The 24292-nt window shown below is 39.8% G+C and overlaps 1 protein-coding gene across 4 annotated transcripts; it reads left to right on the top strand.

Moving 5' to 3' along the window:
* Positions 1-299: 299 nt before the first annotated feature.
* Positions 300-24281, top strand: TBC1D31 (TBC1 domain family member 31). 4 transcript variants are annotated; one of them, XM_027891681.1, is made up of 22 exons: positions 300-380; positions 2697-2843; positions 3374-3489; positions 5378-5556; positions 8525-8676; positions 9099-9258; positions 9486-9686; positions 10833-11009; positions 11811-11890; positions 11994-12140; positions 12409-12542; positions 13487-13620; positions 14214-14393; positions 15423-15655; positions 16264-16416; positions 17555-17690; positions 18608-18700; positions 20440-20580; positions 21439-21633; positions 22049-22199; positions 23142-23258; positions 23942-24281. In XM_027891681.1, exons 1-22 carry the CDS (start codon positions 304-306, stop codon positions 24064-24066), a joined length of 3228 nt encoding a protein of 1075 aa, XP_027747482.1. In that variant the 5' UTR covers positions 300-303; the 3' UTR covers positions 24067-24281. The 4 variants fall into 4 exon arrangements, with proteins under 4 accessions (XP_027747482.1, XP_027747481.1, XP_027747483.1 ...); XM_027891680.1 differs by having other exon boundaries at positions 23933-24281; XM_027891682.1 differs by lacking the exon at positions 20440-20580 and having other exon boundaries at positions 23933-24281.
* The last annotated feature ends 11 nt before the right edge of the window (positions 24282-24292 follow it).

The following is a 24292-nucleotide window of genomic DNA, read 5'->3' as shown; positions in this document are numbered from 1 at the left end:
CGCACTGCGTTATAAACACCTCTGCATGCGGGGCCGCGACCTTTTCATTCCACTTTGCTCACTGCGCGGCTCCGCTTCCCGGCAGCGCGAGGGGAACTACAACTCCCAGCAGCCTCCGCGGGCGCCGGCGGGGCGGTTCTGTTCCCCGGCAGGCCGACACTTGTGGGGGGGATTTTCCTCCCCCGCTCCCGCTGCCCTCTGTCGACAATAGCGGGGTCGGGCCGTACCACTCGCGCGGCGTCCCCCGGCGCGGGCGGTGGGCGGAGCCCCGGCGGAGCGCGGGAGCGGCGGCGCCGGGCAGGGATGGAGCGCTGCGACCTGGGCGGGCGGCCGAGCGGCCCCGTGTGGGCCCGCAGGGCCGGGCCCGCGGCACCGCGGGGGTAACCGGACTGGGCAGGGCTGGGCAGGGGGCAGCGGCACCCCCGGGGAACGGGGCGGACGGGGCACGGCCGGCCCGGGCCCGCCTGAGCTTCTGCGGGCTGGATGGAGGGGCAGCTCGGGGATGCCCGGGTCGAACGCGGGGGAACACGTTTCTCTTGAATCTCGGAATTGTCTGGGTTGGAAGGGACCTCTGGAGATTATCCAAGGCAGGGTCACCCAGAGCAGATGACACGGGGAATGTGTCCAGGTTGGTTTTGAGTGTCTCCAGAGGGGGAGACTCCACGCCCTCCCTGAGCTGCCTGTTCCAGTGCTCAGGGTAAAGAAGTTCTTCCTCGTGTTGAGGTGATACTTCCTGTGTTTTGGTTTATGGCCATTGCTCCTCCTCCTGTCGCCGGGCACCACCGAAAAGAGTCTGGCACCATCCTCTTGGCCCCGCCTTTGAGATGTTTATTGCATTGATGAGAGTCCCCTCCTGAAGGCAGAGCAGGTCCCCTGTAAGGCTGTGAAACCTCGGCTGGGCACGAGGTTTAGGGCTTCGGTTTGTTTGTAGTGAATGAAATGTCGCGGGGAATTCCCAGAGTTTAATCACAGTGTGGTACACAATGAAAACCACTGCCTGCCCCAAGCTGAAGAGCAGCAGCGTGGATGCTGCTTTGGGTGCCTTTTCTCCGGGGACTGTGGATGCAACCCTGTGAACTCCTAACTCTGTTCTCCTGGGTCTGTTTAGTGGCAGAGGAACTTTTGAAAGGCAGAGAGTGGCATAGAGAAGGTCATGGGAGATGCTGTAACTGCACTGATAAGTACTCAGGTTTTGGTGTGGTTTTAGAAGCAGAAGTCATACTTCACTTCTTAGGGTCTTCAATGTCATAAAGACCCCCCACATGCACATCACTAGGTGTCAATTCTAATTTTAAATACCTTATCTTTCTGGTTTCATTTTTATGGCCCTTCTATTGTAGAAAAAAATGGGCTTACCAGTGAGGTTCAATTAATTTTGTGTCTAGTCTGTACCATGGTTGTATGGCCCTTCTTCTGGTGTTCACTCAGACTTTGTGACACACCTCCACAGCTGTGTGTGCATGCTGGGTGGCATATTCTGTGTCTCAGAGAGGTGACAGCATCTTACATAGCCACAGTCATAGCAGCCAGCTAGTGCTCTGCAGCCTTTCATCAGCGTGCCAATATCCTGCACAGCTTTAGATGTTTAGTTTGACTCTGAATTTATATCCAAGTGATGGTAGAAAATAAATTATTTGCTTAGTAAGCTTAATAAATCCAGGAGCAGCAGACTTCCCAAATCTTACTGTCCTGCTTCCTGGAAAATCCTTCCTCTTGCAGCTTATTCTGCACATGGGTTTCATTTCTGCACCTGGCTCCGTTTTAAGGGACAGCACAGTGCAAGGATAGAAGTGAAAAAACAGGAACTTTTGTTCTGTAATATCTCAGATGAATCATGATAAATATGGCTTTCCTCATGGAATCATAGAATGGTTTGGGTTGGAAGGAACCTTAAAGGTCGTCTAGTTCCAACCTCTCTGCCATGGGCAGGGACACCTCCCACTAGACCACGTTGCTCAGAGCCCCATCCAAGCTGGCCTTGAACACTTCCAGGGATGGAGCATCCACAGCTTCTCTGGGCAACCTGTTCCACTGTCTCACCACCCTCACAGTAAAGAATTTTTTCCTAGTATGTAATCTAAACCTATTCTCTTTCACTTTGGATCCATTTCCCCTTGTTCTGTCACTACATGTCCTTGTAAAAAGTCCCTCTCCACGTTTCTTGCAGGTTCCCTTCAGATACTGGAAGGCCACAGTTAAGTCATCCCAGAGCCTTCTCTTTTCCAGGCTGAACAAACCCAGTGCTTTTGAAGACAGTGGAAAGAAGTGATATTAGAACTGATGTACCCTCACATCTAATCAGAGTGGTTTCTTACAGTAACACAGCTTCTCAGTTTTCTAGCATGTTTCTTTGCAGTGGAAATGACAAGCCAAGTTCCTTGCTGAGAGCTGAATTGGGCTTTCAGATTCACTGGTAGATGATACATCAGGATATATGTTAGTGTTATTCATTAGCAATGAAAATCAGGAGCCACATAAGAGGATTGTGAATGGTGGATTTCCCCCATCTGCTTTATATGCCTCCTACCTACCTTCCAGCACAGTGAATCACTTCCTTTGTGGTATATTTTTTATATTAAAAATATGTGGGTTTATTGAAGGTTTTTCACATAGAAGCATTTTAATCGTAGGTCTTGGAGAAATACATAATAGTAAAATGATCCTAAGCACGGTTGTTTTGCTTGCTTTCTTCACAGACTTATAGTGAACATAATCCATAGTGTCCAAGGGTACCATTCAAAGACAATACGTTTTCTGAATGTGGCTTTTGACAGTTCTGGAGATTCTCTCCTCGCTGGGGACCGCCAGGGAAATATATATCTGTTTGACTTGAATGGAAACAGGTAAGAAGATTTCTGTCAAGACATTTTAATTGTCTGAGACATCCCTAACATTCAGGAGTGTGGAACTTGCCCGGACGGGATCCCACAGGTCGGGTTTTAACCCTCGTTTTCCCATGAATATGGAAAGAGATAGGAGTTTGCTCACAGCTGACACTAGAAGCCAGTGTCTCCTGTAGCCTCCCTAAATATTATTTCATTAGTTTAGCTGCTCAAAAAGAGCAGAGGCTTGTAATGAAACAGAACACCAGTTGCAGAGAACTTCAGTACTACCCCAAGGAGTTATTCTTTGGTCAGTACATATCAATGAACGAGCCATGTTTTGCAATAAACTAGGGTTTTTTTATTTGCAGAAATACATCAACCAGTCTTTTCAATTTTTCACTACTGAGTTTTAAAATATTAGCACTGAGTTTTAGATTTATTGTAATTAGATATGATTTATTTACTTCTTTTGGGTTGATTTTTTTTCTTGGTATTGCTTCACTGTGAACCAAAGTTTCCTAACACAGTGAGAATGTATCTTTAAATAGGTTCAGCCTTGTCCAGCGAACGATGCAGGCTTGCACTGCTTTGGCCTTTAATCTTCGCAGAAAGACAGAGTTCCTGGTGGCTTTGGCAGATTATTCTGTTAAGTGCTTTGATACAGGTAAGGAAAAATTTCAAGAATTGGCATGAAAACCTATATAATTTTATTTTTGATCTTGAATTCTTGGACAGTTTTTTAAATGGGAATCATACTGTGTATTTCATGCCATCTGTCCAAAAAGAGAAAAGTTTAGGCTCATGTGAGTTATAGTCCTGTGGGTAAATGAACCTAAATCAACACTTTGGTTTGCCAGAGTTCCGCATTCCCACTAAGTCACCCAGGCATCTGTGTAACTGAAGTCCAGCACAGATCACAGTTACGTATGTTACATTTTTTTTAAGCAGTTCTGTATATGTTTGTTTGGAATGAGGTGCTCTATTATATTAAAAGTCAAAGTCAGTTGACAGTATGTTAGTTTAGCAACTGAACCAGTTCTTAATTATTATTTACAGTAAAATATTTGAACAAAGTGACAGTATACAATAAAAGAACTGTCAATAGTTTTGGGTATTCATGTAGTTCTCTATCCTTATTCAAAAGCAATGTTAAAAATTAACTTCACAGGCCAGCTGTGTGTCTCTGTCTTGATTAGAAGTTAAATGGTGAAGGCATTGACAATTCATTCTTCTTAAATTGATCTTTACCTATCAAAAAGTGCAGTTGTAGTGTCTCATAATCTGGATTTAAATCTGTTTAAAAAACTGTGGGAATTGCTCATCTGCAATTCGAGGGTTTGAGACTGCTGTTATCTGTGATGATTTTAATGTAACACAATGTTCCTCAAAAGAGAGGAAGAATCAGAATTAAGGTCTGAAATCCTCTGCAGTTTTTCTCTTCCTTTTAACCACAGCAAGACCAAACTTAGATGTTTGGATGCACTTCGGGAAATCTTAATTATTCCAGAAATTACTGAATGTTTATATGATGCTGTTTCCAAATAACCAAGTCATACACAGAAATGTTTTAAAATATAAATGGCGTTCACATAAGTCAGTATTGAGTGAACTATCCTTAGAGGTGTATTAGATAGTACTTAGTTGGTGGGCTCCATCCCCTTCTTTAGAAGCCTTACTGTCCAATCCCATGTCACCCCTCAGGTGATGACAGCTTTAAGCACTCAGCTGCCTGTAAGCACAGCAGAAAGTTTGACTGTTGGTCTTTGTGAGCTGCTCTATGGCCGTTGCCCACAGTTTGATACCACAGCTGTAGGTGAGCTGGAACCACTCTGTGGGCTGTCAGGCAAACCACCCAGTGTAAACTGCATTTGCCACAAGTGCAGTTTGGTTGCTGAGGGAAGATTAGTGGTCATGCAGTCACATGTGGGAGACAATGAAGTCAGAGGAGCCGTTTCCTTAGTGTGCACTGCACAGGATAAAAATGTTTTGGATTCTAAAAGAATTAATGAAGTGTTGCTTTCTGACTGTACCTTTCTGTAGTCATAGCCTGTTGTCATTAAATCTTTCTTCCTTGCACCTGTAAATAGCTGCACAATCCTTCACACATTCTGTCCACAAGTAAAAACAAGTGGAGAATTCTGATTAGAACATTCATTCTCGACTTCTAGAGATTACTGTGGGTGTTCACATCCGATATTCTCTGAGGCATGCTGAACTTACCTGATCACATTGTTCATGGCTTTTGAAGATTGATTTTTAGGCTAAATTAAACAAGCCTGTGCAAGTTGGCTTTCTGTGTGTATAACTGAGCATAACTTATAAAATCTGTTAGTTGGAGATGTGGAAAAGGTTATTACTCTCTAAGGTATAATAGCTATGTGAAGACTGATACCTTTGTTTCTTGTTTATTGAGCTGTGATAGTAAATGGTTATAGCCTAGTAATGTTTAAAAGTCTATTCCACTGCACAGTGTTGGCCACACAACTAAGGTAGTGGTTCTTTATGACTTTCATATCCTTTCCTTTTTTTTTTTTTTTCAACAACTTCTGCAGAAACCAAGGAGTTAGTTAGTTGGATGAGAGGCCACGATTCATCGGTGTCCTCCATCTCTGTGCATGGCTCAGGCAGGTATGCCATCACTACTTCCACTGATACAGCCCAACTGTGGGACTTGGACACCTTTCAAAGAATAAGAAAGCTGAATGTTCGTCAGTCTGTGGGAATACAGAAGGTGAGTAAAGAGCAGTTGCTAAAGAGTGAACAGGCACACCTCAGCAGGTGTACCACCACATATTAAAATCACGTTATTTGTAAATACTATTTAAAATACAGCTGAATCTCTTCTACCTTCTTTGGGCATATCGTCTTAACTGTCATCCTAACACATCACCCACACCTCTGAAATCATGACTCAATAGTTGCAGAGATCTACTGGGAACTTTTAAGGAACCTCCATCTTTAGAGATACTCAAAACTTGCTTGGATATGACCTTGACTATGACCTTGACTATCCACTTTAACCTGGAAGTTGGAGCCATGTTTTAGATGGACCTTGCTTTGACCTGTGGTGGGCTCAGAGGACCTCCATAGATTGATTCCAACCTGAATGATGGTGGGATTTAAGGGTGTTGTTAAAAACAGTTTGGGTGTCATAATGGTATCTTCTAACAATCCCCACCACCTGCCCCGTTCAGCTGCTTATTCCAAAGCTGCTCTTCTGTCTGCACACTCAGAACTGAGTGTGGGAACAAACGAGGCTGAAAAAGGAACTCAGCAAGAAGAAACTGCTGCTTTTCAGCCCAGTGGTTTCTTTGCTTATGTTTGCTGCACAGACACACTGGGACAGCATGGGACGAGAAGGACCACATGTTTATGTCAGGGAGCGGTTTAAATAGGTCTGCCTTGGAGTTACATTGTTTTAAACAGGTCTGCCTGCGCCACCCAATGTCACGCTGTGGCATAAGTACTGGGGAAAGCCCTGACGCAGAGCCTGGGCATGGCTTGTACACGTGCTGCCCTGCAGTGAATACTCTGGCAAACACCACTTCAAACCAAACTTCTCGTCAGGCTGGTCACTAAAAAGCCATGCTGATTTTGCAGAGAACAAGGCTATTCATTTGAGTGCCTTCACTCTGATCTAGGTCAGGCAGAAATTCTGACAGCTTAAAACAGTCACCTAGCAATTACCATAAAAGATGATCCCTATGTCTTTGTTTGTTTGTTTTATTGAAACTGTTGTGTAGTGCATGTTGCTAAAATAATTATAATACCTCCCCTCCAAAGATGGCTGCATTTCTTTAGTGGACAAGATCTTTCTACTTCTCAGTATCTTTCTTTGTGTAGGCCATGTGTAGGGATTTCTTATTGATAGATGGCTCTTGGAATTTGGAAGGATCAGGATGTTACAGTGTGGAAACAACCTTTTAAACCAAACAGGGGTTGAATTAATAAATTGTGTTTGGGAATCAAGAGCCTGCTCATTTTTTTTTTTTTTGTGCTGCCATTTCTGATAGGACATCATGCAAGTTATCTGGATTTCATTTTCCTGTCTTTAGAATAATGATACTTATTCCCATGCCACGATTTAAGGCATACAGATAAGTAAGTGCTTTATTGAGGATTAGATTTATTATTAGACTGCAGCCCTGACACTCAGTGTCTAAAGCTGGATTCTTGCTCACTGTCTGAGCCCGTGGAGTAGAGTCATCAGTCTCATGTGCTTTTTGGTGCCTCTTTACCTAAGCCCAGCTGCACTCTAACATATGCCTTCTGTGAAGTTGCTGGGGGGCAAAGCTAATTTAAAAAGAGAGACTGAGCTGCACAGTGTATGGGCAGCAGGGGAAACAAAGGAGAAAGAAGACAACACATCTGTAGTGACCATTTCCAAAGCATCACTGCTTATTCCACAGCTGCTTGTGACCATCCTGGGGTATTTTTCTACAGCAAAGCAGAAAATTAGGAGCTGTTCAGTAGTCCAGTTTGCCAAAATTTAAACTTCATCCATCTGCATGATAGACACCTGCTCTCAATTCATTGTCTAGTCTTCCTCAGGGTCCCTCTGAAGGAGGACAGACAGTTCAGTCTGTCTGAAGATAAGTGACTGTGGTAGGTGGGGCAGCTCTTTCCCTACAGATAATTTTTGCTCACTGTGAAGTAACTAATTTGGCTTGAATGTCCAACTTTCAGTCATTAAGATGGATCTCATCCCACTTATCCAGATTTACAGATTTTCGAGGCCCCAAGAGACCATTCAGTCCAAAACTCTGAGCTTTGTAACACTGACTGTTAATCTCAGCCAGTGAGTACTTCAGGTAGTCCCTGAATGTTCAGATATCAGAAGACATTTTCAGTTTCACGTTCAAATTTATAAGTATTTATGGTATTTATAGGTATATATGGGAATTTGCTGAAGCTGCATGAGCTGCTGCCAAAATAGAATCTCTGTTCTAAACCAATAATTTATCATTAAGCAAGAATGTATTTGATGACATCCAGCAATGTAAATAATCCGATTTTTTTTTCTTGGTTAATAAACATGTTCAGAATAATTGAAAATATATATATATTTACAGGCCTTTTTTTTAATCTTTACTCATCCTCACAGTAAAATCTTCATTTCATAGTTGGAGAATACATTGCTAAACATTCTACAATGTTTTTTTACTTTTAATAGTGGTATGCAAAACCAAGGAGTTTAAGTCTAGAGGTGAATGCTTCAGAGAGTGCGTTTGCAGGCTCTTGGTACTATTTGAATGCTTTTTAGTTTGTAGAAGATGCAGGAAGCAGTTGTTCACTGAGCAGTTCTGGCTCATGTCTCCCATCCCCTCCTGCTCCTGGATGTATGTTCCCACTACTTACATTGCATCCTCTCTGGCACCCACCAGAAACCTCCACAACACAGTTTTAACAGTCATAAAGATAAAACAGGTAAAATTTGTGTCATTTTGGCAAGTTAAAGTGCCTTTGCAAAGGGTATGACAAGTTTTGAACCAATGCAATGGAGAGCAGGCCCACCCCTCTCTGGGCTGTCCCAGGGGACAGGACCGGCTGCCTGTGGGATCCGAGCCTTGCACAGTTACGGTGACAGCCACACAGTCATGATTTCCTGCCATGTTTTATTTTGCCATGCACTTTGGTTCAATTTAGAGTGTACTTCTTTGACAACATCCCATTTTTTTTTCTTTTCCATATTCTTCCAGGTTTTTTTTCTTCCATTGAGTAACACCATTCTCAGCTGTTTCAAAGATAATTCTGTTTTTGCATGGGAATTTGATACTCTTCACTGTAAATACCAGTTGCCATCTCCTGTAGAAGGTTCTGTATTACTTTATAAGGTGTTTGCAGTTACCAGGTAAATTGCTATTTTAAACATTCTAAGGCAGACTACAAAAACTGTAGTTTTAAACAGGTTCTCCTTCTTTATTTGTAATATTTTATGGAAGTATTGAGCTATATAATAAGATAAGCTTTTGAAGTCTGCTGTGACTGGTACTTTCAGCAAAGATCAATTGCAGTGTTTATTATAGTCCAATAGCAGTTGAAATAAATAAAGTTGATTTTTAATGACCACTAAAATAAGGTTTAAACTGTCCTTTACCTTGGCAAATGTTATTGTTTAGGAGGTATTTTGTTCTTTTGGGAGAGTATGAAAAAATGATGGCAGATTCAAAAGTGATTTGAGGGCTTAGAAGAAAATGTACAGTGTCTCTCTTTAGCTAATACTAACTTAAATTATAGTATGTTGATGGAAACTTTACCTCATCTGTGATCCAGAGATGGCCGGACCTTTGTAGCTGGTGGAAAATCAAATCATCTTCACTTATGGTGTTTGGAATCAAAGCGGCTGATAAGAATAATCCAGATGCCTGAGAAGGTGCGAGCTGTCCGTCACCTGGAATTCCTCCCTGACAGTTTCGATGGGGGCTCCAATAAGGTCAGTTTTTTTACAAAGCTTAAGACAGGAATATTTGGTTAGTTGATCAAGACCTGTACTTTGAGGGATTTGGGGGGGACAATGGGGATACGGGCCTGTACCAAACAAAAGGAAAGTGACTGTGCCCAAACTTTGCTCAATTACTCTTTAGCTTAATGGAATGTCATTGCTGGATTGGGTTTGATTTACACTGACAATATTAACAGAGGAATCCTTTTAACTTACAGGTCCTTGGAGTGTTAAGTCAAGATAATGTTATGAGGTTTATCAATATAGAAACATGCAAACTCCTTTTTGACATTGGGAGTCCTGAAGAGGGAATTAGTACAGCAGCAATTAGTCCCAATGGACGGTATATTGCGTCAGTAATGGAAAATGGAAGCCTTAACTTATACAGTGTCCAAGCTTTGACTCAAGAAGGAAATAAGGTAGAGTGTTTTACATTTCTTAAAACAGCAGTAAATCCCCTTGAAGTTAAGATTTGTCTACATATCTTCTGTACCAGCAGTAGTTTGTGTTGGAGTGCCATATTTAACAATACAGATTTAGAAAAAGTGGTTTGTAGAGTTTCCTTCATAGTTCCTCCAGTCTGCCAGGTAATTTGATGTTTTTAAGGTATATATATCATTGTGTTTCTGATGTTGGAACAAGGGGGAGATGGTATTTCGTTCTACAGAGATTTGTATGCATCAGTTCTTTGTGGAATGATGTTTGGGGAGAGATGTTCTATTCCATTTCCGATAGGAAATGTTTTGCAAGTAATGCTCCCTTAAACTGTGGGCATGAATGGTGGTTTTGTTACTGGTGATTTTGTTCTTCTCACCATGTTATTGGATACCAGCATCCATGATTTATGGCACAACCATACCCCTAATCTTTCCTAAATATGAAACATTCTAAATACCAGTTCTTATTTCATTAAAGTAATTTATTAATGGGAGTCAGGTTTCTAAATCCAGAATTCCACATATCTTTAATCACCATGTCTTTGAAGTAAACAGTAAGCAGCTCTGGGTAATGATGGAGTTGGAGCTGAGGAAGGATGTGTAAAGGTGTCACACGCATTCCATTTGCACTTTTGCTGACGGTTTGACGTGAACTGGGAGATCCACTTTGTTACTTGCTTTCCCAATCTCCAGCGTTGAATTAATTAATACCTGCATGACACTGAAGACTAATTAAAGTTTGTAAAGGTCTTCTGTATTCTTTTTAACTGGTGCTATAGAAATGCAAAGTATTTTAATGACACTGAGAAACATACTAAAGTAAATAACCTTAACAGTACATGATACACATCTATACTATTCCAATTATATTTCAGTGTTTGCTAAGCAAGGAAATAACATGATTGAGTTGGTTTGGAAGTTACATAAACCTTCTTATAGTTGGAGCAGTTTTTATTCACTGACATTCTTTTTCAGAAGTATACAATCCATTTATTTATGGTAGAAATGTGTTTGTATTCTTCTTTCTATGGCCATCAAACTCAGAAATGTGGCACGTAAAATCAACAACAAATTATAGTGTTATGTAATCTGTCTTACAATATTTTAACTATTTGCACTTAATATTAGCCTCCACCATCCATGTTCAAAGTTGTACAAGATGGGTCCAAGTGCACATCAGAGACAAATAAACTGATAATGAAAGTGACTCCTGGAAGGTCAGAGGGGCCTTGGAAATCCAAAGGAAGCAAAATCCAAACCAGATTACTAAAACTGCAAGAAAACGCAGCCCTTGAAAATAAAGAGGTAGGAAGAAGTTTCAAATATTTTGTTCTCCAGTCTGCAGCATTTAAATTTCATTGCCATTTGTTTTAAAGAATAAGTTCAGGCACTGATGCACTTGGATGTTTGAGCAGAGAAAGGATTAAGGAAATTTTAGTACCATTTCCTCTCTCTCTTTAGCCCATACTCCTGTAGTATGTGGCATAGCCAGAGATGCCTCCAGTCAGCTCGGGGTACCTCCGAGGTTGTTCAAGCAACTTGTGACACATTTGGATATTTTCTAGATCTGATCTGCTTCCCTGCTAGCAAATTGGCACCTCTAAAATGTCTGCCTAGAATAATTTCATTTGTAATAATTATTTAGAAGATTAAATACTGTTAAATTTATTTCCCTTCTGTCATCACAGTGCCATTTTCTCTCTCTGTCTTTATCTTGTCTCCTGTGTACACACACACATACATACACATATCTGTGTGTACATATATCCTCCTGCAACCTGTCACCATATGATCTACCCTTATGTCAGTGTTCTTTATGTTTTGCTATATCCATCATTCAAATGTACGTGGTTTAGTCAGTTAGGGTCTGGTCTGCTTCTCACTGAAATCAATGGCAACTGTTCCTTAAGTTCGCGAGACAATAAATGATGCTTTGAATTATCTTTTCTTTGTTGTTGAAATACCTTGGACTATGTAACAAATAGCAGTAGACATTTGATTTTTTTTAAATATTATGTCAGGAACTTCAGTATTTCACTACTATCATCGATTAGAGTGCAAAAGAGAGCAAATCATTACATTTATTGTTGATCTCCTGTTTTGTAGAACGAATTGCCGGGTGGATTAAACAAGAAACGTCTGCGGGCCTTATTGAAAGGATTTGGAGAATATCCAGCAAAGTACAGGTATTTTTTGTGTGCAAGGTCACGCTTGCACAAAATAAAATTCCTTGTATTTACTGGCCTATGAAAGAGAAGTTGCTTGACTAAGGCTGTGTTTTAATTGCAGGATGTTTGTTTGGCGTTCCTTATTACAACTTCCTGAAAACCACCTGGCATTCAGTAACCTAATAGATAAGGGAACCCACAGTGCATTTGTAAATATTCACAATAAGTATCCCATCAAAAGCAGGAAACTGCTGAGAGTTCTACAGAGGTAAAATATATATTTGTATTTATTTAAATATTATAGATTTTTATTTTCATAGAGTGATCTGAAATGTATCCAGTGAGCTGGAATCAGCTGTAAGGAAAATTCTAAAATGAAATAGTAGTGCCCTTATGTAATTTTGTTTTGATAACTCATACAATCCTGTATCTGTCAAGTTCACAATCTTTCTATGTTGTGGTTCTAAAATACATATTATATTTTTATCTAGGTCTATATTGATGTTTTCTACCCCCTTGTTTGCCCTTGTGCACAGGACCTTATCAGCTCTAGCTCACTGGTCTGCTATCTTTGCTGAGACACCTTATATTCCTTTGCTGGCATTCCCATTTGTAAAATTATTCCAGAACAACCCGCTGATCTGCTTTGAAGTTGTTGCAACAGTAGTAGGTAAGCAGTGATTTTAAAAATTCAAATATGGTGCAACATGGTTAAGCTTTCCAATGCAAAAGAGCGTTTCCTGATGAAATGAATGAGGTATTTCCTAAGAGGTGACCAGGCAGTCTTCTAATTAACGTGTAGCAATTGTGTGTCTGAAACAAAAACCTCAAGATATTAGACTTCCTTTTGCAGTGTATCTAGCAAAAACTTAGCAGTTTTAATAGTATTTGTAAAGTCTAATCAGCAAAAACAAGTGTATCCAGCATAATTATATCATAATAATTAGGTCACACCCACCCACCCCCTCACCTGCTCCCAGTCAAAAGGGAATGATCTCTTTCAAGGTTTTACTGTGTTTAGTTGTCCTAAGCATGTGGCAACTCAAAACTAGACGTTTGTCTGAACGCTGGCTGTGGCTGTCTTCTGAAGAAACATTCTAAATTAAAGTGCTTTACACTTAAATTAGTTGTTGCAGCTGCTGCTAAGTCTGCAGCAGATACGTGCTGTCAAGCATACGTACCCGCTTTGCAAACACATGCTGTTCGTGGACAAGTATCCAAGTTTACAGAAATTATTCTTAGTGCATTAGAAATTACTTGATCCAGGCTGTAGTTTCATAAGACAGAAATACTGGTTTAAGTATTCCCATCTGCCTCCGATGCCTTAGTCCCACAGCACACAGACTTTTTTCTTTTTATATTTGAGCCTTACTAGTTCTTCAGTCTGATTCACAGTGTGCTGACATGAAAACTCATGCCAGTGCAGCTGGAGGAGTAGTGTAGTGTTTAGGAATAGATGCTAGGAAAGAGAAGAGATGGGAGTATCCTAAACAGCCTTTGCTGCCTGAAACTACCTCTTAAATTCATTGTCTTTGTAACCAAAGTTGAAGGTTGTCATGAGTCTGTCACTCTGGATTACAGTGGATTGTGTTGGACTTTTTGTTCTCTTTTCAGTTAATTTTTGTCAGCACTGGTTTGAATATTTTCCCAATCCTCCAGTTAATGTCCTTAGTATGATGGAAAATGTTTTGGCACATCATGACAAAGAACTACTCCAGCATTTAATAAAATACAAAGTGACTTCACAGGTAATATTCTAGCCAATTTTTGCATACAAAAATGTACTGCAGTGAATAATAGGGCACTAATGTTTTATTTTGATGTAGTTCTATTTTGGGGAATTTTTCATTAAATAACAGTGAATTATATGGGAGTGTAAAGAATATATCATTGCTTTCCTGCTCTTTTTTCTTGTCCATGATCATAAATCTCATACACATGCTACTGTAGTTCTTAAAAGTTCTTTGGTTTCAACTCCACACTGCTTTAAAATCTACTCATGAAATTATAAATGTACCTTTATTTTTTTAAGTGAACATAAATGTGATGAATTAATTTTGTAATTCCTATTTATCATTAGGGATTATTTTAGCTTCACAAATTTAAACAGAACATTTAGACCTCCTATGAAATAAGAAACATATTTGTAATCACCTCATATTAACTCTGAATATTTATAGTTGGTGATGAAACTTATCTTCAAATGGTCTGGTTTATTTCCTGTTTCTTTCAAAAATCAATAGATTCTTGGTATAAGGCAAGAAAAATCATCTTATTTCTTTAAAAGGGATGGTAAAATTGTACTAATGGATTATTTTATCCTTTTTCCCCAATAATTTAGGTTTATGCTTGGCCTCTCCTAGAAACACTGTTATCTGAGGTTCTAACAAGAGAAGAATGGCTGAAAGTCTTTGACAATATCTTCTCCAATCATCCTTCATACTTTCTAATGATTGTTGTTGCCTATATTATATGTTCCAGAGCTCCCTTACTTCAGTGTAATCAAGTAGCGGATTTTGAGGTAAACCTCTTCATATTTAAGTCAGTCATGTGCAAGAGATGTACAAAACATTGTATCTGTTGTTAGAGAGGTTAGAAGGAGATGTTTCATTTCTACATTAATGTATTAATACATGTTTCTGAACAAAGTCACCTGGTACTTGCCAAATATACAATAAATGAGTAAAACATCAAGCAGTTTTCTGCAGTTTCATGCAAGAACTTTAAAAGCTTTCATAAGCTTTCTAATGCCACTAAAAGCCATTTTGTAAAGCTCAATAGTTCATCAACCACAAAATAATTCTGCCTTTTTTGGGGGGGTCTTATATAGACTTCTGCCTCTGGAGACAATACACAATCGCTCTGTTATGTTGTTTCATAATCCTGTTCTCAGATTTGCAGAATTAGGCAGTATTATTGGATGTTCTCTGAAGCTAAATGAAAACATTTCCTTACATTTAGCCTTACATGGGAGAAGGAGTTTTTTTCTTATGAAAACATTTCTGTAGGGAAACAAAGGGTTCCACCTCTAAAATGTGCTTTTAGAGTCAGTTTGACTGACGTTGAAGAGATAACATTATTGCTGTGTTTAGTAATGACCAATTTAGATACTTTCTTGGTGAATAAGATCTTTGACAGGAAGAATAGTCCTGCAAGAAGATAAACTTCCAAGCTTCAATGGCTGAACACCAAAAGTCGGGGGAGGTTCATCCAGTGATGGGAGTGTCTGTTGGGGCAGTGGAACACTCTAAACTGACACCTGGCTTTCCAGATCCCTTACACAACAGCCATTTGAGGAGAAGGAAAAGAACCAGAGTGTACTTTCACAACTCAGAGAGGTTTGGTTCAAGTCATTTGAGCTGGTAATATTTTATGAATTGGTAGGGATAACTAAATAAACCCTTTTTAAATTAACTGTTGAAATACAGATCTTGCTAACTTACCTAATTATTCCCAAAGAGGTGTATTAAAAGTAAATACATATTTATGTAAAAATACATAAAAGTGCATAACCTTTTGTAGAATGTAAATGGAAGCATGTCTCTTACAGTATTTCTTTCATCACCGTAACAACCTGGAGATCACAGCTGTGATTAAGGAAGCCTATCGTCTTATGGAGACCACTCCACTGGACATCCATCCCCGGCGTATGCTGGAGGATTTCATACCACTTACAAAAGGACAGTACCCTATATTTAATAAATACCCCAAGTTCATTGTGGATTATCAAGCTCAGGAATGGGAGAGGATCAGGCAGGATGAAATGGAATACCTAAAAGAGAGGTAATGGGAAAGTTGACGACAGTCTCAGACTGGGAGGGACTGGTGGACACAATTGCCTTTTTCTTTAGTAATGCATATGCTTGAGAAGAGAGACAAGAAAGAAAATTCAGGAAGATGTCTTTAAATAGTTGCTAAAGGTTCAGTATTATTTGCTTTGACACATTTTTAAGTTAAATCATCGGTTTTATCTTAAACTAAAAATGTTTGCTAATTCACAAAAAATATTGGGCCACAGGTGACCAACTTGGAATCTCATAGTCAAGGCCTAAATCTTTCTTGAGTTTGTGGGGTCCAACTTTTGAAGGGCCAGGAATTCTTAGCTTGCTGTTGAAATCAGTGGATGCCAAGGCACCTTTAGAAACTAGTTTTTGTTAAGAATGTGAAGAAGAAAATACCTGCACTCATCTGTAATGCCCTGTTTGCCTCTAACAGTCAGTATTGTAACTCTTCCTCATGTTCTTTATCAGTACAAAGGGGATGGATGCCATATTCTGTCATGTCGTCTCACTTCAGCAGTTCTTTGCTAATACAGTCATCAATTTCTAAGTAATCACGTAATTTCTTGATACTTGGCTTGAGTTATTAACATGTGACCTCCTTCCATTTAGACAATTAGCACATGAATCAGAAGCCAAAGCAGAGGTACAGAAAGCCGAAGATGAAGCCTGGTATCAAAAGCAGAAATTACTTCGAGAAGCTGAAGAGCAGAGGCGGAAAATGCTGCTGGAAGAAGAAGAGAGGTTGGCAGAACAGAGGCAGAGGTATTGTAATATAAGAAGCATTAGGGGTCTGGCTACTGCATCCTGCTATTACATTTTTAACCACAAGTAAAGGAGAAATAACCACTAATTTGTATAAATTGCAATGTGGGATAACTGTGGTCCGGCGGGTCATATTTTGGTGTGAGAATTAAGCCATCTGGGTTGTATTACTGCCTTGCCTGAGGGAATACAGCAGAGTAGAGGTCAAGTCACTTCATATTTTTTTCTCAGCTCCCAACTTTTTGTCTGGTCTCTTTGGACTGGGAGTACTCTTAAGCTAAGTAATTGCTGTGTGTTTGCACACTGAGATTTCAGACTCGCACTGACCCGCACTCCAAATGTGAGAGTTGCTATAGTATCAGTGACTGCACACAGTCTTGTATTTCTAGTGAATCTAGAAAAAACACTGCTTTATGTATCAGCTGATGAGCAAACAGTTGTGATAGTAATGAAGCCAAACTGTTAATTTGTACATTTTGCAGTTTTGAAGGTTTAAGAGAATTTCAGCATCTCCATAGTTTCTTAAATCAACTAAAAGCAATTGTAGAATCATTTAGGTTAGAAATGACCATAAGGATCATTGAGTCCCACCAGTAACCTAGCACTGTCAAGTCCACTGCTAAACCCTGTCCTTAACCACCACCTTTGTGAGCATGTCTCTTAAACCTCTGTTACCATAGAGGGTTTTTTAAAAAAAGCAGTGAGCCTTTATTTGCTAAATTAAAACTAATTCTTTAGTTTGTGGGTTTGTTCCTTGAAAGAGTTTGATATTTAGCAAATAAACTTAGGACTAGTTTTGTGCAGCAAGAGGACACTGAAGTTATTCTAAGGAGCAGTTTTCAGTTTCGGATTGTTGCCATAATAAACTGGTTCTTATTAAAGTGGAACAGAAACAGGTCACAGGATTTGAAAGCTTAGCTGGGGACACTGCCATTAAAGGATGTTTGTGTTTCTGTGGATTTAGTTTTGTCTCATAAATGAGAACTAGAAAAATTACATGAATGAAAGCAACTGTCCTAAACTTTGTAACTTAGAGTTCATAGTAACCAATGGCTAACTGCACTGTAAGTTTGTGCTCTTTGGTACTGACCTTTTACATATACAAGTTCCCTTGTTTCTGTTTATTTTGGCTTTGAAGACTCGCTGCTATGAAAAGAGAACTGAAAGTAAAGGAACTACAACTTCTCGATGCTTCAAGAAGGCGTTTTCTGAACTACCAGCAAGATCAGCTTCAAATGGAACTGAAACGTCTTGATGATGAAATTGCAAGAAAGGTTGAGCATTGCTAAAGCAATTCTTTTCTAGAAGGTTTAATAGTGAAAATAAATAAGGAAAAAATGCATGACTAAAATTTTAGTTGATATACTGATTTTTGAGGCCAGAGGTGTATGTAGCATGGCATGGACTGCTTTAAGTGGTAAATGCATAATTTAACAGGGTTTTTTGGCTCTTAGTATGTTCTACTGTCTTGCTTTAACTGGCAGAATTCTTGAGAAAAGTCAGATTCATCTGATTACTGGCAGTGTTGAAAGATGTAATGAGTTCCTTAAAGGGCTAGTGAATTCTCAGCTGTCTGTCCAGATTGCAAATTAACTCTGCCACTGACTGGGAGGCTCTGCAGTGGCCCCTGGCCAGGCCTGGCTCTGTTTCTGTATTACCAACTCGGGGACCATGGCATGTGATGCTGAGAATGGAAGCTTTTGAGCCTCCTGGACATGAATTGAGCCTTTGCAGGGCTGTTCCTTGTGTCTCAGCACCCCACTCTGCAGAGCACAGTGCACAGTGCGTGCTTGTTCCCGCACTCAGGGCACTGGGAGACTCGTTAGCTCCAGCTCAGCACAGGTTCCGCCAAGTGGCCACTTCCCCACCTGTCTGCTGTTCTCCACAGCCTTCTGGGTTCAGAGACTCCTTATTCGACTCAGAGCTGCATCCGGCAGGTTATTAGCACTAGTTCAAGCCTGACATTTCCCTAACAAGCTTGGCTGGATGCAAAACTCTTCCTATGCCTCTTCTCCACCTTGCCCTGAGCTTTTGATGTGCAGTATTTTCTGTTGTTCATGGTATGACACAAGGTTAACTAGAACTTAGGAGAGGGTGTAGCTTGGGGGGGGTTGCACATTCTTCATAATGGTTTTTAAAGGGAGAAGATTTTTTTTTTACTATATTTTTATGTGTTTCTCTTCTCCTCAAGGCATCCATGAGAGAGCAGGAAACAGCTGCTGCTGTTCAGGACATAGAACTACAACGGATGGAACTTGAATCACAAAGACAGCTTTTTGAGCAGGTAATTGTTAGGGAGCTATACACATGTTTATGTTTAATGGTTCTTCCTTTAAAGTTCTTGGATTCAGTTGTGTTCATTCAACCAGACTTTGTCAGGAAAAAGGAGGCCTTTTATTTTCCTTTTCCTCTTTCATACCTTTTTTTTAGAATAAACCCTCTGTTGATAAAAGCATTAGCAGAACACGCTATTATCTGTTTTTTGGGGTGAAAATACTCATATCCTCCCTGTTTTATTCTTACCCTATGCAGAGGTATCATTTGGTTGCTGCAGGGTTTAGCCGTGTGCTCGGCTGCTTGAGGGAAGCAAGGAACATGTAAATAAGAAATAAGTCTATAACAATGTGTTCCTCATCCCAGAAACTCCCACCTTTTCATCTGTGATATCCAGATATATCTATGTTTTCTGGAGGGAACAGTATAGCAGATTGATGTAGTTGATGAAAAACTGTCTAGTTGCCAACAACATCATTAAGCAAAAAGGAATGGATGGCTTGTTGGGAATGTGCAGTTCCTTTCTGAAATGACTGACTTATAATTCAGAGAGATCCCTAATAAATAATAAAGGGCTTTAATCAGTAATACTGTTTAAAGTTAAATATGAGTTAATTATTATAAATAATTATTATAAATTACTGAAAAGGAAGGATGCCAGTGGAAGGCTTTAGAAATGTTTGTTTTGCTTAGAAACAGCAAGTTAAGTGTGAAGTCGTAACTACACGTGCCCACTGCATGTGTGTGTAGATCCAGTGGAATGAAGTGGACACTCACCTGTCTAACCCTTATTTTGAAACGTGTGTTTGCTTGTATGTGGTTTTTTAAAGATTTTGTCATATACTTTTTATAAGCCGTGCTGAGCATAACTGGGGTAAATCTCTGTTAGCATCTGTTTATTAAATACACATCCAGCTGTACTGTGGCTACATAACACAAACCAGGCTAAGCTAATTTGTATTCCAGTACGTGTAAAGTCAGCTCTTTAGGGGAACTAATTCTACAATGGTCATCGTCTTTAGTCTAGCAAGGTAGCAATTATTTAACTAACTGAGGATATATATCTGCCCACAAGAGTCTGTGCAGAGAGGCTTTCTCTGCCATGCCCTGAACTGTTTTGCTGCCATCAGTGAGGGGCTTATTCCAGCTCAGAATCAGGTTGTGTATCTTCACTTTGGCTCAGCTGCTCAATAGATTTCCACAGGCCTGGGAAGGGGTTATTTCTTCTCCAGAAAATTGTGTCGGTTTGCCCTGGTGAACTGAAGAAAGATGGTGAGAGTTAAAATGCTACTTCTAGATCTGCTTCTGGTTTGTACTATTTTGGCAAACCATCTCTGCACTCAAGCTGCAGATGTGTTTATTATAAGTCCCAGTACTATGAAACACAGTTTATATTTGTGAAACATTTTGAGGTTTTGGCTAAAATTTGCCATAAAAGTAGAGAATATTTTCATGATGAATCTAATTCATTTAAGTTGGAATTCTGTTTTTATGCCCCTTTGTAATCCAAGGACTGGAATTACATCCATATTGACCCAAGAGACCACTGTCATGACTCTAGTGTTACTGTAATTCCAAGTTAATAAAACAGCAGAAACTATCATTTTCTTGGACGGTTATGATATGTAGTGGGATGAGATGTGTGGATATATTCAAATACTATCTTAATTAAATTTTAATAAATGTTAAAGAGACAGAATTACAAGCTAGTAGCTTAGCAACAGTAATTTTTGTTTGTGTGTTTGGCAGCATCTAATCAAAGATCAAGAGGCAGTTACGAAGGAAATTAAAGAAAAGGTGGATGCCCATCAAAGAAAGGTGGATCTGGAAGATCATCGTGTTCAGAGATTGATGGAAATAGATAGAGAAGAAAACCAGAAAGCTCAGACAGTAAGATGATTGGATCTTAACATGTGTTTGGGGTAGCCAGTATGTTATCTAGTACAAGTAGTACTAGTTAATAGTGTTGTGATTGCAATTAACTACTTCAAGTTAATATGGAAATATTTTCTAAAGAAATCTAATTTCTAGATACCTATATTAATATATTAGGATGCTATATTTGAAGTTTTGAGGTTTTCAAAAATCTGATTGAAGTCATCTCTATAATACTGAAACATCTATATAATACTGAAATTCCCTGTATCTGCCAGGAATATATATTTTTTTTTTTCACTTCTCCACACTTAAAAGGCATGTAAGTCTCAAAAGTGATTTTTCAAAATAAGTCCTCCTCCTATTAAGGAACATGTTTTGTTTGTGACCATAATAAAACAGAAGCCTCAAACGAGCTTTCAGTTGGTAGTACTTGGCAGGAAATTCATCTGTAGAAGCTGTCTTCTAGATCACAGTAATGAATGTCTATAGCTTGACATTAGGAATTGTTCAGATTTTCAACCTCAGAACTTGTAACTGCACAGTTGGAAAAATGGTTGCAGCTATCCCACTGCCCATATGCTTGGCATCTGCATTTGTATTTCGTCTAGAAATAAACATATGGGCCTGAGTTTTTGTAAACAGCATTTGATTTTTGGAAACAGATGGATGTGGGTGAAAGTACTGGCATTCAGGTATCGGTCTTATGTCAGCTGCACCTGTAAATGAGTGGCCCTTTAGGAGCAGCCTCCCAGCAGGGACATCCAATGGTGATAGAGGAGAACACCTCAGTTCGTCTTGCCTGGTCTGCAGGTAGGGCTGTGCGACTGGAATAGACTGAATGGATTGCTGGTGAGAAAAGTGTTTCATTAGGTGGCCCAAGAAAACGTAGCCAAGGCCGAGCAGAAGCGCACGGACACCGACTGGAGGCTGCAGGTGCTGCAGAGGCTGAGGCGCGACGACCAGGACCGTGAGAAGTGCTACGAAGAGATAGTCAAGCTCCTGCATGACAACAGGGTGAGGGAAGCTGAACTGCTGAAGGCCATGAGGGAGACAGAAGAAAAAAAGGTATTTGCGTTATTTCTTTTCCCCAGTGGGCATGGCACACTGGGTCTTTTGCCCATAACGTGGAGACTATGAAGCTGAAAGATACCAGGGAAATATTTTGTTGGGAATCTCCTTTCCTGTTTTGACTGGAAGTTTCTGGAAGAACTAGAGAAAATCGATGAGAATGTTTTAGATTTGGGGAAGTATATTCATATCTCTGTAAGTTACTCTCTTTTTTCTTTTCTCTGACCTAAGACTGTTGCCTTTCTCCAAGTGTTTGATTGAGACATTTTTCAAAATAAAACATTCACACAGCTTAATAACAAATATTTTGAATTAAGGGTGAAGTGTAATCTGTAATAATCCAGATGGTTTTACTTGTTGCTTTTTCCTTGCAAGGCATCTGTTGAAGACATTTAATATCTCTCTTGCACAGTGGGAAGACGTTATACAGAAAGAAGCTCAACTAGGGGAAGAGCAGAAGGTGGCTGCTGCTGCAGATGAGCACAGGAAGCAGTTCTTAGATGACAAAATTAATGATGCATTAGAATTGGCTGAAAAGCTGGAAAGGGAAGATGGTTATTTTGGTGAGCACATAGATAATGCAATTCTGTGTGGATGTTGGCATGAAGCATTCAACAACTCAACGCAAACTAAGTGTCCAATATAGGGATAAACTTTAGCATAACTCCTTTACATAAGTACTTTTTGGCAGTATTCTTTCATGAAACCAGTTTATCAGGCCAGACTTGGAAAGAAATCTCCGTTTGATACCTATCACATGCAGCAATATAAATGGCATTTTTGGTAGGGACACAGGTTTAGCTGAACTTAAGCCAAACCATTAGAAATCCTCTGTCAAGTAATGTTGTCCTGTGATGACATACAGTATTATACCAGAATTGACTTTTCCAAGTGTTTGCTCACAGAAGAAAATCGGGTGTATGTGCTTTCAGAACTGGCCAGTATTTGTGTGTTTTTGCAGATATTTCTCTTATCCCCCCATGTCTTCAAGGCTCACCCAAAATTAGTGATAAGTATTAAGGTTAGGTGATTAGTATTGCTTTGGGCAAACATTTTCAGCCTTTGCCCTTATTTACCTAATGTTTTTGGTATGGAGTAATTTGCAAATGCACATTATTAAAATGGGTGTTTCCTTAAAACTGCAAGTATGAGTGGCCATATTCCACATGATCTTAGTGGCCTATTTGTCAGAAGATTAATTATATAGGAAGAAACAGCCCATATAATTTCTTAGAGAGCTGTAGTTCCTTAAAGGGAATTTTAAGAAATTAATGAAATTACAGAGCTGTAATTTCTTAAAATGAAGTGCAGTGATGCATAGCCTTGACCCATAGAGTAGAAACATTGACTTCTAATTCTGAGCAAATTGTACTTGCCATTAGGTGGAGCGAGTGATTGGTCTAGGTTTGCTTCTTGAAGAAAAACGGTTTCACCTCAAGCTAGAAAAATTCACTAGAAACGTACACAGTTTTAATTCACAAAGAATCCTTCTCTCCATTCCACAGAGAGACCGTGTGATTTAAAGGCCGGACGTACAGCGAGAGGAGTGGAAGTCCAGCAGGTGCCCAGGTCTGGAAACATCTGTCTGAATGATTTATCTGCATTAGTGCAATCACCACACAGTAAGTTTCAAAGTTAGGACTCTCTTTTCTTTCATGTGTAGTTTCAGAAGCATTACTGGAACACCTCGTTGTGTGATTGAGTCATTATTAGTTGTGTAGGTGTTTAGTGGATAGTAAACCAGTTTATTGTTGTGTTCTATTTCACACCTGAAAAAAAAGTCTGTGCTACCAGCGCACATAGGAAGTGCCTGAAGCGTGTCACGTTATGAGAGCAGTCCTAGTAAACCTCAGCCTAGTTTAATCGCATTCTGACCTGATCATTTTAGCTATGCTTTTCCATACTTATGATTTGGGAATGTTGAGAAGACGTAGAGCTGTCTTTCATCGAAATCTTACTGGGAGTCAAGAATTAGTCTAATCATTTCCTCTGGGCTGTCCTAGCCACTCTGGCAGTGAAAGCACAATTTAAAACCCTGTGCACCTTATGTAAAAAACTCTGCAGGCAATGGGAACGTGTATCCATGGACCTGCTGTAGCCATCCATTAGCATCTGACCTTCTGGCAGCAAAACAGGTGCTGCTTTCAAAGAACTTGCTCTTTGCAGGTCTGAGGGCTGTCTGGGATACTGAAAAACAGCATTGCTGTGCCAGAGATACCTGTTTTCCAATAGATATTTGTAGTGTATATGGAAAACCATTAGCTGCAATACTAAGCCTGAGTTTCTTGCACTTCAGTGTCTTTAGACAGAAGACGAGAACTGGCGCGCCAGGAGCGGGAGCTGATGGCAGAAGTCCGGCAGCTCAGACAAAGGCTGACCTCACAGGCTAGAAGCAGACACCCTCCAGCTCATTTCCCAGCTACAACGTGAACACCCTGAGCTGCTTGGCTCTGGACCCCAGCTGTACTTTTCAAATTATTAATCAGTGAAAAGCTAAATATGTATAGTGTGATCCAGGATGGGTTGTAGGCTGTTTATTATAACAGCCTTTGGAGATATTTTTATATAAAAATGCTAGATAGAAAATATGTGTGTGGTTTGTAACCTTCTTGTTATTTTTTACTTAAATAATAAATAAACTCAGTTTTTACCACAG

This window comes from Empidonax traillii, unplaced genomic scaffold (genome assembly GCF_003031625.1).
Source record: "Empidonax traillii isolate 1590-97213 ecotype Southwest subspecies unplaced genomic scaffold, ASM303162v1 scaffold325:size649781, whole genome shotgun sequence".
NCBI lineage: Eukaryota > Metazoa > Chordata > Aves > Passeriformes > Tyrannidae > Empidonax > Empidonax traillii.
The sequence above is the reverse complement of the archived record's forward strand: the minus strand, read 5'-3'. Positions and strand labels throughout refer to the sequence as shown.

Coding starts and splice junctions, on each gene's coding strand:
- TBC1D31 (XM_027891680.1), top strand. CDS start 304: ATGGAGCGCTGCGACCTGGGCGGGCGGCCGAGCGGCCCCGTGTGGGCC. Junction 381..2,696: donor GGGCCCGCGGCACCGCGGGG/GTAACCGGACTG, acceptor CTTTCTTCACAG/ACTTATAGTGAACATAATCC. Junction 11,891..11,993: donor GAATATCCAGCAAAGTACAG/GTATTTTTTGTG, acceptor TTTTAATTGCAG/GATGTTTGTTTGGCGTTCCT.